This window comes from Lagenorhynchus albirostris, chromosome 12 (genome assembly GCF_949774975.1).
Source record: "Lagenorhynchus albirostris chromosome 12, mLagAlb1.1, whole genome shotgun sequence".
NCBI lineage: Eukaryota > Metazoa > Chordata > Mammalia > Artiodactyla > Delphinidae > Lagenorhynchus > Lagenorhynchus albirostris.
The window spans coordinates 63,292,752-63,307,308 of record NC_083106.1 but is presented as its reverse complement, the minus strand read 5'-3'; the positions used below and the strand labels follow the sequence as shown (position 1 = coordinate 63,307,308).

The following is a 14,557-nucleotide window of genomic DNA, read 5'->3' as shown; positions in this document are numbered from 1 at the left end:
GGAAACTATTTTTTAACTACATTGTATCACTTAAATGCTCAAAAATATTCTCGTTCAATCCAGTCTAAGACTCTTTTAATCTGTTTTTCAAAGACAATTTTGTGACCTGTTAAAGTTTACACTGTTCACATTTTACACTGCAAAGAAAAGTTCAGAAAATTACATTGGTAGCATGTATATTTAGAATGGGAGAATAACTTTGTTACTTACCCTGAGAAATGCATCTAGGGCTCCATTTTCCATGAATTCTATTACAATCATAACCGGTTTCCCTAAAATTACAAAAATATATACATAAGAAAAAACAGTGTTGCTTCCAAAACTGTTATCTAAACTTCGTATTTATCCTCTTTCTCACTCCGGATAAAACACATGGTGCTCTTTTGAAAGACTGACTAGGTGAGTGGTGAGTATTTCTAACGCTTTTAATGCTGCTAAATGCAAAGTCATTAACTGTCTGTTTGGAATGTGGTCATGATTCACAAAATTAAACAGTAAAAGTCAGTGTGTTCTTCTGACTCCTGCCTTGTGAACAAAACTCAGAGAAAATGACACTTTACAGAAAATGTGAAGACTAAACTGTATTACTTTTGTGGCTTTGAAGCTAAATGAAAATATCTGTCACTCCATCTATCTATCAGATATATTCTTTAGCTCTAAACCTGCATTCATTTATCCTGATTTTTTTTCTGAGATGGTGACACAAAAGAAAATTTAGTCAGTTACATATCAAGAAAAAAAATTCATTAAGAATATGCAATGTATTTACAATTTGATTTTTTAGTATTTATGAAATAACACTATTTTCTGACAGTTCGCTGGATAAATGAAATATAGAATCAATATCTACCTCTTGTAACAACCCCTTCCAAATGGACAACATTTGGGTGGTCAAACTGCCCCATGATGCTGGCTTCACATAAAAAGTCTCTCCTTTGTTTTTCTGTGTAACCAACTTTCAGGGTTTTTATGGCTACCGCAACATCTCTTTTCCCTGGAAGTTTCAAACGACCGCTGCAGACTTCTCCAAATTCTCCTGAAGTAACAGAACAGGCAGGTGTATTTTAATTTCAGAAATATTTCCTCTCTCAAAGTAAATGCATTAAATTCTTTAAAAGCACTTTTAAACTTTCCTAAACTATCTGTTACACAAACTGTTATTTTTTTTAACTGGGTTAACAAAAACTCTTTCAGAAACAACATTCAGGTTTGAAATACGCTGCATAACGTACACTGCTTACTAGAGTATAAGGGCACATTACTGTTGTTTTCACAGCTTGAGAAGCAAATACTTCTCAAAGATTTAAAAATCTGGAATTCATATCTACTTATGTCTGCTAGATTGAATGGACTTGATCCAAAAATGTATAATTATTCTGAAGATACATTGTATCCATAGAAAATAATGCTCCTTTTAAATAATTCATACATATTAATTTTCTACATGGAATTACACAGCACAACGGCTAATACCTAAAGCTTAGCAGGAAGATGGTAAATCAAGTCAGAGGAGATGTATATTCCAGCAAAATTCAGGACATTCTAATTATTTTTAAATACGAAGTCATTTCTTGGACAGGCCAGAACTATTATGAAATAGCTTATAATAGAACGATATCTTAAAAATCCAACAGAAGACAAAAGATACACGATTCTCTGCACCACGTGCTTCTTTTTCACTTTTTTCTTAAGATTTCATAAACAAGTACAGGCTCATGGCTTCTAACAGTTCAGGTAAATGCAAAGGTTCTATACTTGAGTTATAATTATTTGCCTGTCATTATGATGTATGACTTTCGATCTTGGCTAAATGGAACAGCTGAACAAGGAAGCTACAACAGCCTTACCTGCTCCAATCACACGCTCAATTTTAATACAGGAGGCATCTAGCTCCTTGGCGAATTGATGGACAGCTCTATTTGGGTCCTCATAGGTTTCAGGGTCAATGTAGGTTTTGGTGCCTGGAAATTTAACTGTAATGATGTAAGAAAGCATGACTGTGATGAAGCAAAGCACTTATTGTGCAGTCAGCCCAGGAATTTCATTATGCAGAGTGCTCCTTGGAACAGTGAACTTGCTTCCACATCACCTGATTCACAGCAGTTTTAACAGACTGCTTCAGTCTGCGGGCGTATAGGTATTATCTGCAAGCTTCTATAGGTAACATAGGATCCAGTTCATAGTTTACTAACTGAATTGCTTTTCCAGTAAATCAACAAAAGACATCACCGAAATTCTCTGACATGACTCTTATCAGACTGGAGGTTTAATTAAATTCACTGCTATCATGGCATAGTTCAAGCCATACTGAGGTTTGTAATGGACTTGGAAACACATTTGTAAATCTATCATTCAGTCAATCAATCAAATTAATACACTGGGAAAAGAAGACATTTCATTTACAGGTAGCCTACTACACTGACAGCAATATTAAAAACAGTTAGACATGTTACTTATTCTTTTGATTTATTTTTTTAAAGACCAACCACCATTGACATAGACATATAAATTAATACAAGATATGAGGGACTGCTATCACAGAACCAGAGAGAAATCTACTATGACACAGTTTCTTCTTCACCTTGAAGGGCAATAGAGGCCAGATGTACAAAGTGCAGAGTAAAGTTAGAAAATTTACAATATTCCTGGGATCTGCTAACCATGTATGACAGTAATTTGAAAGAGGAATGGTTTATATGAACTTTCAATTATAAGGCTCTGGAAGATCTTAACTGCTATGAGGAGGTAGCCAATATGCCTCAGAAAAGGTAGTCAAAATTCAAACAACATAGAATCATCTTAAAAGTTAAAATCTTCTTAAAATGCACCCAGAAGCATGCAGGTAACAGATAATGCTATGTCAACTTTAAATCAATTACAATAATGTATTCCAAATCTAATCATTTGGTTAAAGACAAAGATAAGATAGATAGGCATATATTTGGTTATATTAATGCAATGAAAAGATACACTATATCCTCAAAAAAACTTTATTGTTTTTAACAAAGCCACTGAACAATCTTTTCATTAAATCTTACTATTTGGAGAACAATATATTTCTTTATGTATTACACTGCAGCCTAACTGTGCTTATGTCATCACATCAAATTGAAATTATATTTTTAAAATAAGCATATAACAAACAAAAAAAAGCAGAATGTATAAAGGAAAAATGGGATTTAAAAATCTTGAATTATTCTGCTGTAGTTGATTGTTTATCCAAAATTGATTGTCTTAAACAATTACTGTTGCAGTCTATAAAACTGACAGATGCTCATTTGTTACTAAAGCTGAACATGAAAAAAAAAACACAAGAAGAAAAGAGAGAGGGGATAGAAAGAGAAAAGAGAGAAAAAGGAGTACAGGGAAAGGGGGGGAAGAGAAAAAGAGAGAAGGGAAGAAAACAATAGGTTAACCTCCTAGATTGGTAGGCAGATGGAGAATGAGCCATCTTCTCCCTTTTTATTCTCTTCCTTTCTTTCATTGTTTTTTTTCTTTCTTTCTTTTTGGTTTGGTTTTGTGATAAGGGAGCTGGATTGGAGGTAGCCTTCTGCATCTCAAATGGGTCTCTGATGGTTCTTTATTCAAGCTGTCATAAAACATTTTGACAGGCCAGAGCAATTTTGGCATAAAAACATGAAATACTGCCCGGCTTGGATTCAAAGACATTGTTAGAAGAAATGGTAGGAGGAAACAAAATGTAAATTGGAATTGCTTCACTAAACTCCTCCATCGTGTTTACATCTTTAAATGTAACACTTGGGGCCATGGAGAGTGGAGGGCACCTGATACAAATGACTGGACATTCTATTAAATTCAGTGCTCTAAAAGCTAGTAAAATGGTTGCTTTCATGTTTCTGTAAAAATTCAATCTGGTGTCTTAGCACCTAAGGAAATTGTTTGTATACTAAAGGAATAAAAGGACACCAACTTGTAAATAGCTGGTGACTACAGTTTTGTACTTTACGTATTGTAAATACAGTCATAAAATCAAATAAAATGCCTGGTTCTCAACAAATGACAAGAAAAGATATCCTTGTAAAAAGGGTAATTCAAAAATATCAAGGATTTACCAAGATAGGATATCTTAAGTGTACTTTATTTCTTTTTCATTATTCGTTTCAAAATGGATGCTTTAAAATAAGAAAAATTTTGATGTAATTTCTGAATATTTTGGTCTATTGTTTTTCCTGATTTAAGAGTCGGAGCTTTTCTGTGTTTTAATATCTCATTTACATTTCTCATGAATGTTAAACATCTTAAAACCACCACTGATATTTTGCTCTAGAGATGAAAACTGTTTATATATACCTCAAGTTTATCCTTTCTATGTTAGCAGGTAACACATGCAGCTTTATTTTTTTCTAATTACAAACTGGATGTCAAATGTAAAAAAAGGGAATGGCATCAAAATATCAAAACTGAGTGATGACAATTAAGCATTAGGCTATACATCATGTTTTAGGAAAGCCATGTTTTAATTTACCTTCAGCATTAACCTTCACGCTAAAAGTAAAAAAACTAAGAGGCAGCATTTGATCATTTGGGGATGTCTCAGATACCCTCAATAAAGAAAAGAAAAGTGACATACTCATTAAGGTATTATTAAATGATTTTGCCATCCAATTATTCACATATAGATAGAGTCAAGGATTCCAGCAACAATAGTCTTATGTCACTCTTCTATATACATTTTAAACTAGATACAAAAATTAATGCATTCAAGTTTTGATTCTCTCCTTTCTGTCTGGGGAAGTGTTAAAAGTATTCTCTCATGTCATGAAAGAGAAAAAAAATGTAACTTCCACTCTTTCTGTATATCCTCTAGGTGTAAACGGCCTATGGTACTCTCATTACTGGGACTTGTCACAAAATCGCCTCCAGATTAGCAAGAGGACGCACTGACACTGGGAGCATATCAAATCATCCCGGGGGGAGGGGGCAGAATCACATGTATTCAGTCATAATTAGGGGCAGATTTAAGTTTTGTGGGGCTTGAACCTTCTACAATTTGGGATACTTTCTCTAAGAAAAAATATTCTACACACTAACTTGCTAGGGCTCTTCCAGGGCCTTGAAAGGAGTCTGTGAAAGTGAGGGGCCTTGAAACTTAAACTTCATGATAAAGCGCCCTTTGGTCATAACTTTCACTATAATTTCTAGTGTCCCAATACCCTTCCTGCCATCAGTGGTTGAAATTTTACAGAGTTTCATCATCAGTTTGGATATGTAATATGTAAAGCCACTTTTCTTTTGGAAACTAAAGTTAAGGGAACTATTGGTTCAGCAATTAATAACACACTGAAGAAACTTAGGAATGATAATAATGGTGTTCACAATTTGTGTTTTTTCAACCACACATTTCCCTGATTGATGCTTCCATATTCCTGTGGCTTTAGAAGGGGTATATGACAATATCTTCTTAGAAACTGACATAAGAGTTTGATAAATAACACAAAAATAGATGTAATTCTTATGCCATTTACAGGAAATTTATCTCCCCATGAGAAATTTTCATAAAGATTATGGTTACTAAGAAAAATAATAAATAAAATTATTTTTCAATATTTTCAAGGATTAAAAATAGGAATAATGGGTTTGGAATGGGTTTGGATAAGAGCATCATCAATTATCAGAGCTAAAATCATTTCCCTGTTAGGATTTTACTTTGATTGCAAGAAGTCAACATTTACTTGCATGGCTCTCAGTTTTTCACTTGCCATCCACATGCAACAACGATAAGATTAATGCAGTCAGGCATCTATTTTCTTTGGTTCCCTGAGCTTTCTTCTGATATTATTTCTAAAATGAACTTTTAAGAATCAGGTAGCCCAGATCCACAGGAAAACATCAGAGGATTGAATCCTATTATTATACTATTTACGTCCCTTGAAATATCATCTGTGATGGACATTTTACAGTAGATGGAGAGAAAGAGGCTCCTTAGCTTAGTCTTTCATTATATCATCTCTCATTGGGTAGAAAAAAAAGGGCCTGTCCTTCTAACTTGAAACGAATTCCTGAGCTACAACATGGGTACAGGCAACATTTAATGAATCATTATTAGAATGATATGAAACACTTGGGCAAAGTTTGCAAAAGGAACAATTGTGACATAAAAGCTACTGAATATCCATGCAGTTATGTTAAAATTTCTTATGAGAGATTACATGTCTGAATATATTTTTAAAAAATTCACATCATATGATCTTCATTTTGCATATCTTGTTCAAATGTTTTAAAGTAACATTTTGAGCTCATGATATATTTTCAAGCCTGATGCATTAGGAATTTATTCATGCCAATATTAACAACCAGGTTTCTGTGTTAATTGGGGTAAATAATAATAAAGAAAAGCCAAACACTTACAATGAAAGTAAAGCTCTTCATCCCCTTCTTGGTCAGCTTTGCTATAACCACAGTGCCTGGAAAAAATTTAGATATTTGATGATTATTCTCAGCCAATAATCTCACTTTATATATTTAAAATTCAGTATCATATACCTGAATTACTTAACAACATGCTAGTTAGAGCTATAAACAAAATACATAAACTTTCTGTCCATAGTTCTGAACTCAATAATAATATAGCAATTCACATGATTTAAAAAAAGCAGAGAATATAAAGTCTTTGTGTGAGACATTGTGGAAGGGACATATTTCATAGATTTAGATTTATCAATGAGTGAATATATGCTTATATTTTTTCCCGAAAAAACAACAACAACAACAGATTTTAAATGGTTTCCACAAACCATTAACTAAAAGAGTAAATCTTTCCCCAGGTGTTTTCTCTATTTATTACAAAAATCTAACTCTGAAAATAGCTAATAAAAAGCCACCCAATAGAAATTACAATACTCATTCCTCTTAAACTAAAGGCAATGATCAAGCTCACACTACATTCTGACATTGGGAGAATGGAAATTTATTGACCTTCAATGTTTCATATGAGACAACAAATGTCTGCATTTACTATTTAACATTCTAAACTAAACAATAAGTAATAGGCTGACATAATTCTGAAAAATCAACACATTTTATGTTAGAGATTAGAACAAATTTTGTCTTCTACCTTCTTCCAATGATGAATCCAAAGACCATGAACACCAAAATGATGGTCCCGGCCACTGCAACCACAGCAATTATAATAACAGGGTTCTGTTCACTGGAGACTGCCGTAGCTATAAACAGAAAAAAAAAAAAAAAGGCTCAATAAAACACTCAATATCTTGCAAGCACTTGAGGTTAAACAAAATCTTATAAACAAGACAGCTATGCTATTACATTCACCTTTAATTTAAATGCATTCTATTGTAACATAAATTTAAATAACCATTTATTTTTGCATTTTAAATCAGTGGTAAGGACAATACTTTCATCTATTTTATATTCTTCAGCTAGAAAGGATCCCTACAAAATGCCTTATTGAATGGCTATCCCCTGCTTAATTGTTGGAAACTTAGTTATACATCAAGAGATAAAGATCTTTCATCTACAATTGCTATTAAATCCCTATTTTTCCCTCAGTGAGGTATTTGATCTCTCTGTGTCTGTTTTCCTGGTGTGTAAAAAAGGAACCCAAATACATACTCTCAGCATTTTTCAAAGCATCTTAAATGATTTATCTCTCATATCATCAATATAGAATAAAAATCATCATGTAATCATAGTAAATCATTATGAATTTATAATCCACCTTAATTAAGGAAAACGAACAGAATTACTGGTATTAATTTGACAAAGTAGGCAATATACACATTTGAGAGTTTAAGAGCTAGGCTATTTATGAAAGAGCCAACTTTCTGCAAGCACTGTAAAAAACATTTTTGTATTATCTAATTGTAGTCGCTTCCTGTACAATGCTAAGTGATTCTTCTACGCTCATTAAGGCAAGCCCAGCTGAACCTTCCTGAGAGTTTCTTTGGGAACAGTATATGTTTACATGTCCTTTAAAGCAGCCTCTGATTTTGATTCTTCATCGAGTCATACGGTCTTCTCACTTGGATTTTTCCAAATTAGTGAAGTTTTACTTATCTGGCAATTCACAAGTGTCACATTTTCCCCAGAGCATTATATTTTCAATACCAGTATAGACTTCATAAAATAATCAAAAGAATGCAACACAATGAAAATATATATTCCAATCGCTGATCCAGTTGCAAATTGATAATTATATAATATCAAACTAATATAGTTTGCTTATTTCTGAAAAAATCAACAGCTGTAATCTTTAAGGTAGGATGGAAAATACTACTCCTTCTTGGTGTGGCAAGGGACTCAGTCTCCAGAGCAGTAAATTTTATGTAGGCAGAGTGTGTCTTGCCCCAACAGGAAGCATACATTTTTCTGATTGGCCTTTCTCTACTTTATCTACGTCTCTCTCCTTTGACAACTCATCTCTTAATTTTGTATACCTACGCTAACTATAGATCTTACGTTGAAAAACAGTAAAAATAGCTCTGGTGTATTGGTTTCTGAAAAGAGGTATTATACACACTCCGTAATTCAGCACCTGCTGATTTGCTCCCTGAGGGAATGAAACAAGGGAAAAAGAAAAAGAAGAAAAAGAAAGCACCTTTACAGCTTTAATTTCTGAATTACAGCCTATTATGATCAAACAGAGAAAAGATGCCTTCAAGTATTTTTCTTGGTTTGGTTGTTTTTGTTTTTATCTGTCTTTTAATATATATTAAGAGAGGAAAAAGAATGGAGTAGTTTTGTTCATGAGAAAGAAAAAAATTAAACACGTTATGTGTAGAAATTGTTTTCATTCAATCTGTCCCATGGGTCTAATTTTTTGCTTGTCTTAGGCTCTGTTCTGCCCATAGCTTCAGAAACAGATCTCCAATGAGAAAACTGAACTCAGGTGAATGATGAATTAGAGTTTGTGAATATTTACTTACATGTTTTTATATATATTCAGGGTCACAGTTTTATCTTAACATAGTCAAAATTTATGGTTCATATTTTCATCTAATTCATGGATAATACATTTTAAAAGTAATTTATATGTGTCATAATCACTACACCATGATTTAAAAATTGTGAAAACAGTAGCGTTGGCTCTGCGCAGAAGTGGATTTTTGGATGTATGTGCAATGGAATAATCTGAGTTCTCTTTCCAAACAGTGCTCAGGTAACTTCTCTTTGGTGGCATCTTCCTTCTTGCCCTCCTTCCTAGCACAGAGGATCACTGTTTCCTGACACTCTGATAGCACTGGGCCATGCACTCTATCAGTGCTCAATTGTACGGTCAGAACTTGTGTACAAGTTTCTCTCTTTCACTAACTGAGAGCATCAAATGTGTCATGTGTTTCTGTACATCCCAGATTCTTAGCACAGTAACGTGTGCTAAATCAGTAGTTCTTAAAAGGTGTCTGGGAAACCCTAAGGGTTCCTCAGGAACATTCCAGGGAATCTGCAAGGTCAACACTATTTTCATTTAATGTTACTTGCCTTTTTCACTCTCACATGCTTACAAGTGCACAGTTGAGTTTCCCAAGAACTTACATGACACCTGATAATATCACTCTGATGGCTAATGAAATGTGTGTTGTGTATACTTGTGTTTTTAAAATTTCTCAGTTTTAATTTCTAAAGTGGTGAACATAAAGAAATATAACCCAAATAGTCAAAATCTATTTGGGGATCTTCAATAGTTTTTAATAGCTTGTAAGGGTTCCTGTGACCTAAAGGCTTGAGAATGGCTGTCCTAAATAAGAAAAGCTGACATTCAAGACTGTCTGTGTGCTAGGCACTGTACTTGGCACTTTGTGTACACCAACTTATTTAATCCTCAAACTACTCTGAGAGTTGGGTACTGGTATCCTATCAACTTTTGCACAGAGAAGTAGCTCATCCGAAGTCACACAAATGGACATGGCAGAGCTGAAATGTGAAACCAGGAATACGTCTACTAGCTCCAACTGATCCTGATAATCTGTTTTTTTGATGACTGTGAGGTATTCATTTCTTGCTTACTTACTGACTGCCTTCTATGCATCAAGCACTATATTAGGCACTGGCAAGACTAAAGTAAGAAAAAGAGATATGGATTGTTCTTTCATCAACTTTACCTTCCAGTGGAGAGAATATTCTGATGATAAAAAAAATCACCAAATCCTTTCTAATGCAAAATTCATTTTTAACATGAATTTCATGTGCTCATTCATGTTCTACTACTTCATCTCAATTTCTCTGAGGGTTAGTTACTTCATTTTTAAATAATGAAAATAACATCTATGAACCTCAGCACTAATAAATAATAGTTTGACCCAATATTCTTAATTTACGAAGTCAGGAAAATGTACAAACTCATTTTGGAAAGTTTTCAAACCTAAACTTTTAACTGATAATGTATGTTTGGGTAAGTATAGCTGATTGATGGTTCTTTAAGTTTGAACTATTCATTAGAATATGAAAAAAACATATTTTGAATTGTTTTATTATATTAGAAATCACAAAGTAAAATATCAAGAGATCAGTCTAAATGAAAAACTACTGCAACACATTTAACAGAAGACCACTCAAATGTTTAAATGTTGAAATATTAGTGTAAAACACTGTAATTTTTTGGGGCCATTGAACTTAGATATTCTCAGTTTTAATCTTACACACTCCATTTTAAAAAGATGACAAAGAATAATGATAATAAGTTTATCACATCATATTATGTGAAATCTTTTTCAATTGATGACTTTTGTGTCTATAATTCTATATAAACAATTTATATTTCAAATTTATTTCAACATATGTTTTATTATTTGAGGCTCTGAGAGTTACTGCTTAACTTAAAAATATAACAAAATATTTTGAAAAACGACTACTGTTAACAGATTTAATAAGCATTAGCTAATGCAAAAGAATTTACCAATTTATTCTACCTTTTAAAAGAGCTAGAAAAATATTCTCCAGAAGTCAAAATAACTCTTTGATCAAAATTGTATTGATTTAATTTATTAAAAAAATTTTCTATTAAAAATTGAGAAAAGAAAATCATATAATAGTTTTTAGCTAATATTTGTGTAGAATTCCACAGGAACACTAGATTGGTAAGGAGAGGAGGAGGTAACAGCTGGGTGAAACTTGAGTCTGAGTAATATCAAAAGAAATCAAAAACTTCCAAAACACAGAAACACACCCTGAGGCTTCAACCTAGCTGAATAACAACCAGCAGTGGTACTCAAGCTGTTCTAAACTTGCACTCTGACAATAGACTGGGACATGCATCCTAAGATACATCTGCTTATTTGTGATACACTATAGACACATGTATTTTTGTTATGTTCCTATGCTGCCTTATAAAACACAAAGTGATAAAGGGGATTCGAGATATTGCTAATGTTCTATTTTTAAGCTGAGTGGTAGATACAGAGATATTCAATTAATTATACTTCTTAATATTTCACATATACTTTAAATATGGCATTTAGTATGTTGGAAATATTTCATAAAAATGAAAAAAGATGACAAAAATAAAAAGAATGACAAGGTCTAAGATCTTCTTCTTGAATGGCAAGTTTTGAAATCATTGCTAAAAGGTAAGTAGCTTGAATTAACCATGATTATTATAAACCACCTTTCTCTGGCCCACCCTGGTGTACATCCTGGCTTCATTTGGGGGTTTTCCTGGCTTCATTTGGCTTCATTTTGGGGGCAGCTTTGACTGACAACTAGAGTAAGATCATTTTGTGGTGTATCAAAACAGTCTGTATCAATACACATTTGAACAAGTCCTGCTTCTGTTTCTGACTTTATCTTTTCAAAATAAACCCAGTCTGTATTAAAGAAACTAATTTAAGTCACAAGGGTATAACATCACAAAACAAAACAGCAAATTTTAAATTATTATTCTGAATAATGTTTACAAAGAATATATATATACATATGCATATACATTCACCTTTAAAAGTAAAAATCATCTTGAACTAAATCATCGCCCCCAGTACTGAAAAAAAATATGCCAGAGTTACAGAGAGTAAGAATCCAAACCAAAGATGGTAATTACCTTCAAACATTTTACCTGTAGCTTCCTCTAGTGTAGCAACGTCAAGTCTGGGACTGTAATTTCCATAACCAGCAGCAGTAAAAGCCCGAATCTGGAAAACATACACTGTTCCTGGCTTCAGGTTGTTAATGGAGGCCGAAGTGGACTTGGTTTTTAATGTCGAGTAGGTCCGTTCCCTTTGATCCTAGAAACAATACAGGGAATATTTAATTGTGATTGCAACCAGGCAATTTGACAGCCAATTCTTGCAATTACTTCAATTTGCTGCATTGTTTTTATAAAGGCTACATTGTACCCTGTGGAATATTGGAACACTGAGTTGTTTCTCAGATAATATAAAATAATGTGAGCACATGCCTTTGTTCTATAAATTTCAAAGAGAAATAATTTTTTTAAAACATTTATGATGTTTTGAGCCTTTGCTTTGTTGGTAGAGGGCACAGTGGCTAGAACTATTTAACCATAAATATAATCAAATGTTCTTTTGACCAAAACATAAGTACACTTGTAAAATCTACAGTTTAGTAGAGGTCTTCACTTCATAATGTGGTTCTCTTAATACTGTTCCTGAATGTTATTCAACAAGCAAAAAGCCACAGGCTAAAAACGAAGAAATCTATAAAATCAAGAAACTTAGCTAATACCACCAGCATAGTGACATATCAATTGTTTTCATTAAAAATTGCATTTTTCAGGGGACTTCCCTGGCGGTCCAGTGGTTAAGACTCTGTGCTTCCACTGCAGGGGGCACGGGTTCGATCCCTGATTGTGCATGCCGCACGGTGCGGCTAAAAAAAGAATGTATTTCTCGCAGAATAAAACCACTTTTACAAAATAGCATTTGATGGAATATTTGAAGTTAAAACTATTAATATAAAAGTTAATGTCTTAAATATAAAACTTAAAGTGTCATATAATTTATGATTTGGCAATATTTTAAACACCTCAGTTCAATTTCCCCATTTTTCAGATATGAAAACTGAGGCTTGTAGAGTTTAAAAAGGTGTTTATCATATTACATATGATAAGCTTAAGAATGGAATAATTAAAAAATCAAGAATATAAAACACGCCATCAAAACAATAGTTAAATGAATAAAAATTTAAAGCTTAGTTGATATGATTCTAATGTGTTGTTTATGAAAAACGTTATAAAAACTACTCATCAAAATATACAATTCTAGATGGGTTCTTACTTGTTCAATAATAAATACCTGTGATCAACTGTGTCTAGAAATAAAACTATTCAGTGAAATCTGAAAATGTTGGTTTGGTTGTTTGATTTACCTTCACGATGATATTTGCAAAAGCGTAAATAAATGTATACTTAAACTGGATTTAGTGAAGCTGACTTGTAATTGTCTTCATTATAATCATTTATAAAAATGAGAGTTGATATTATAAATGTATATTTATCTCAAATAAAAGAACTAGGCATAACTGATATTAGAAGACATAATGACATATACATTAGATCACAGGCTTACATACATTATAAAGCAATAGTATTATTTTTAAGATTATTTTGTAATTTGTAAAATTCAGTGAATGTAGATACACTGTTTCTGTCATGTAAAATAGAAAAGTAACTATTTGAACAAATTTATTCCAGAGCAAGGATTTGCAAAGTATTGTGTTGCATTGTAAGAAACTTTACTCTCACTTACCACCTAACTTATATTTTTAAAATGTATTTTTCATTGCTTTTGAAATCTGATGAAATTTCAGAAGGGACTTATAACTGTCAGAGTTCACCGGAAAACAGACATAACAAACCCAACACTAAAAACAAGGATATCCTTAGAAATACATTTGATGAGACAAGAAATGTATTCTCTGGTACAAAAATGAGGTATTTACAATGTAACTTTGGCTATGGAAGTTACGCATTCATAAAGGAAATAATAAGTAAAAATATTGTAAACTCAATCTGAACGTTGAAACTAATCTTAAACTATCTGTTTTTCCATCAAAGTGAAAAACAAGTGTCTATTGCCAAGGCACTGTATGCATTTAAGTGATTCAATCAAGTCAATTCAGTCCCCAAATATTTCCAAAGCTTTAGGTTTCCATTTTGAAATTCTGTCTAAATGGTTAAAATGGTTATGTATATTAGAGTACTTCAGCTAATTAAGTCAATAATAGTAACACATTATTATTATTACTATTAGTAATAATAATAGTTTCCATGTTTCAAACCTTGAATCAGGTCTTTCTGAGAGGTAGAGCCTAGAAAATAATTTGTGAACAGGGTTGTGTCTGTCTGTCTATCTTTCTCTAGACGGGTCAGAAATAAATGCACTCATACACTGAGATATGTCATTATTTACTAAAATTTAGCCCTTATAGGGGATTAAAGGGGCAGTACTTGAGTTTTAGCCACGCTATTTTTTTTCATGGAGAGAAGGGTATAAAGAAGTAGTAGACATAATTAGTATAAGATATATGAAATAAATTTCAGGAGGAATTTAAAGGAGTGAAATATTATCACCTGACTCTGAAGTTTGGAGAACACTACACATTTATTACAGAAAATATTCTTATTTTT

At 32.7% G+C, this 14,557-nt stretch overlaps 1 protein-coding gene across 5 annotated transcripts in view; it reads right to left on the bottom strand.

Moving 5' to 3' along the window:
• EPHA7 (EPH receptor A7) overlaps window positions 1–14,557 on the bottom strand; it is a 164,159-nt gene that overhangs the window by 15,195 nt on the left and 134,407 nt on the right. The window contains exons 7-12 of one of the 5 annotated variants that reach the window (XM_060167703.1): window positions 12,011–12,194; window positions 7,076–7,184; window positions 6,370–6,425; window positions 1,848–1,973; window positions 851–1,036; window positions 211–272 (exon numbers count right to left, since the gene is read on the bottom strand). In XM_060167703.1, the coding sequence (XP_060023686.1) occupies window positions 211–272; window positions 851–1,036; window positions 1,848–1,973; window positions 6,370–6,425; window positions 7,076–7,184; window positions 12,011–12,194 (723 nt within the window). Of the gene's footprint in view, window positions 1–210; window positions 273–850; window positions 1,037–1,847; window positions 1,974–3,192; window positions 3,291–6,369; window positions 6,426–7,075; window positions 7,185–12,010; window positions 12,195–14,557 lie in introns of those variants that run through there. The other 4 variants (XM_060167704.1, XM_060167705.1, XM_060167706.1 and 1 more) reach the window with 4 other exon arrangements.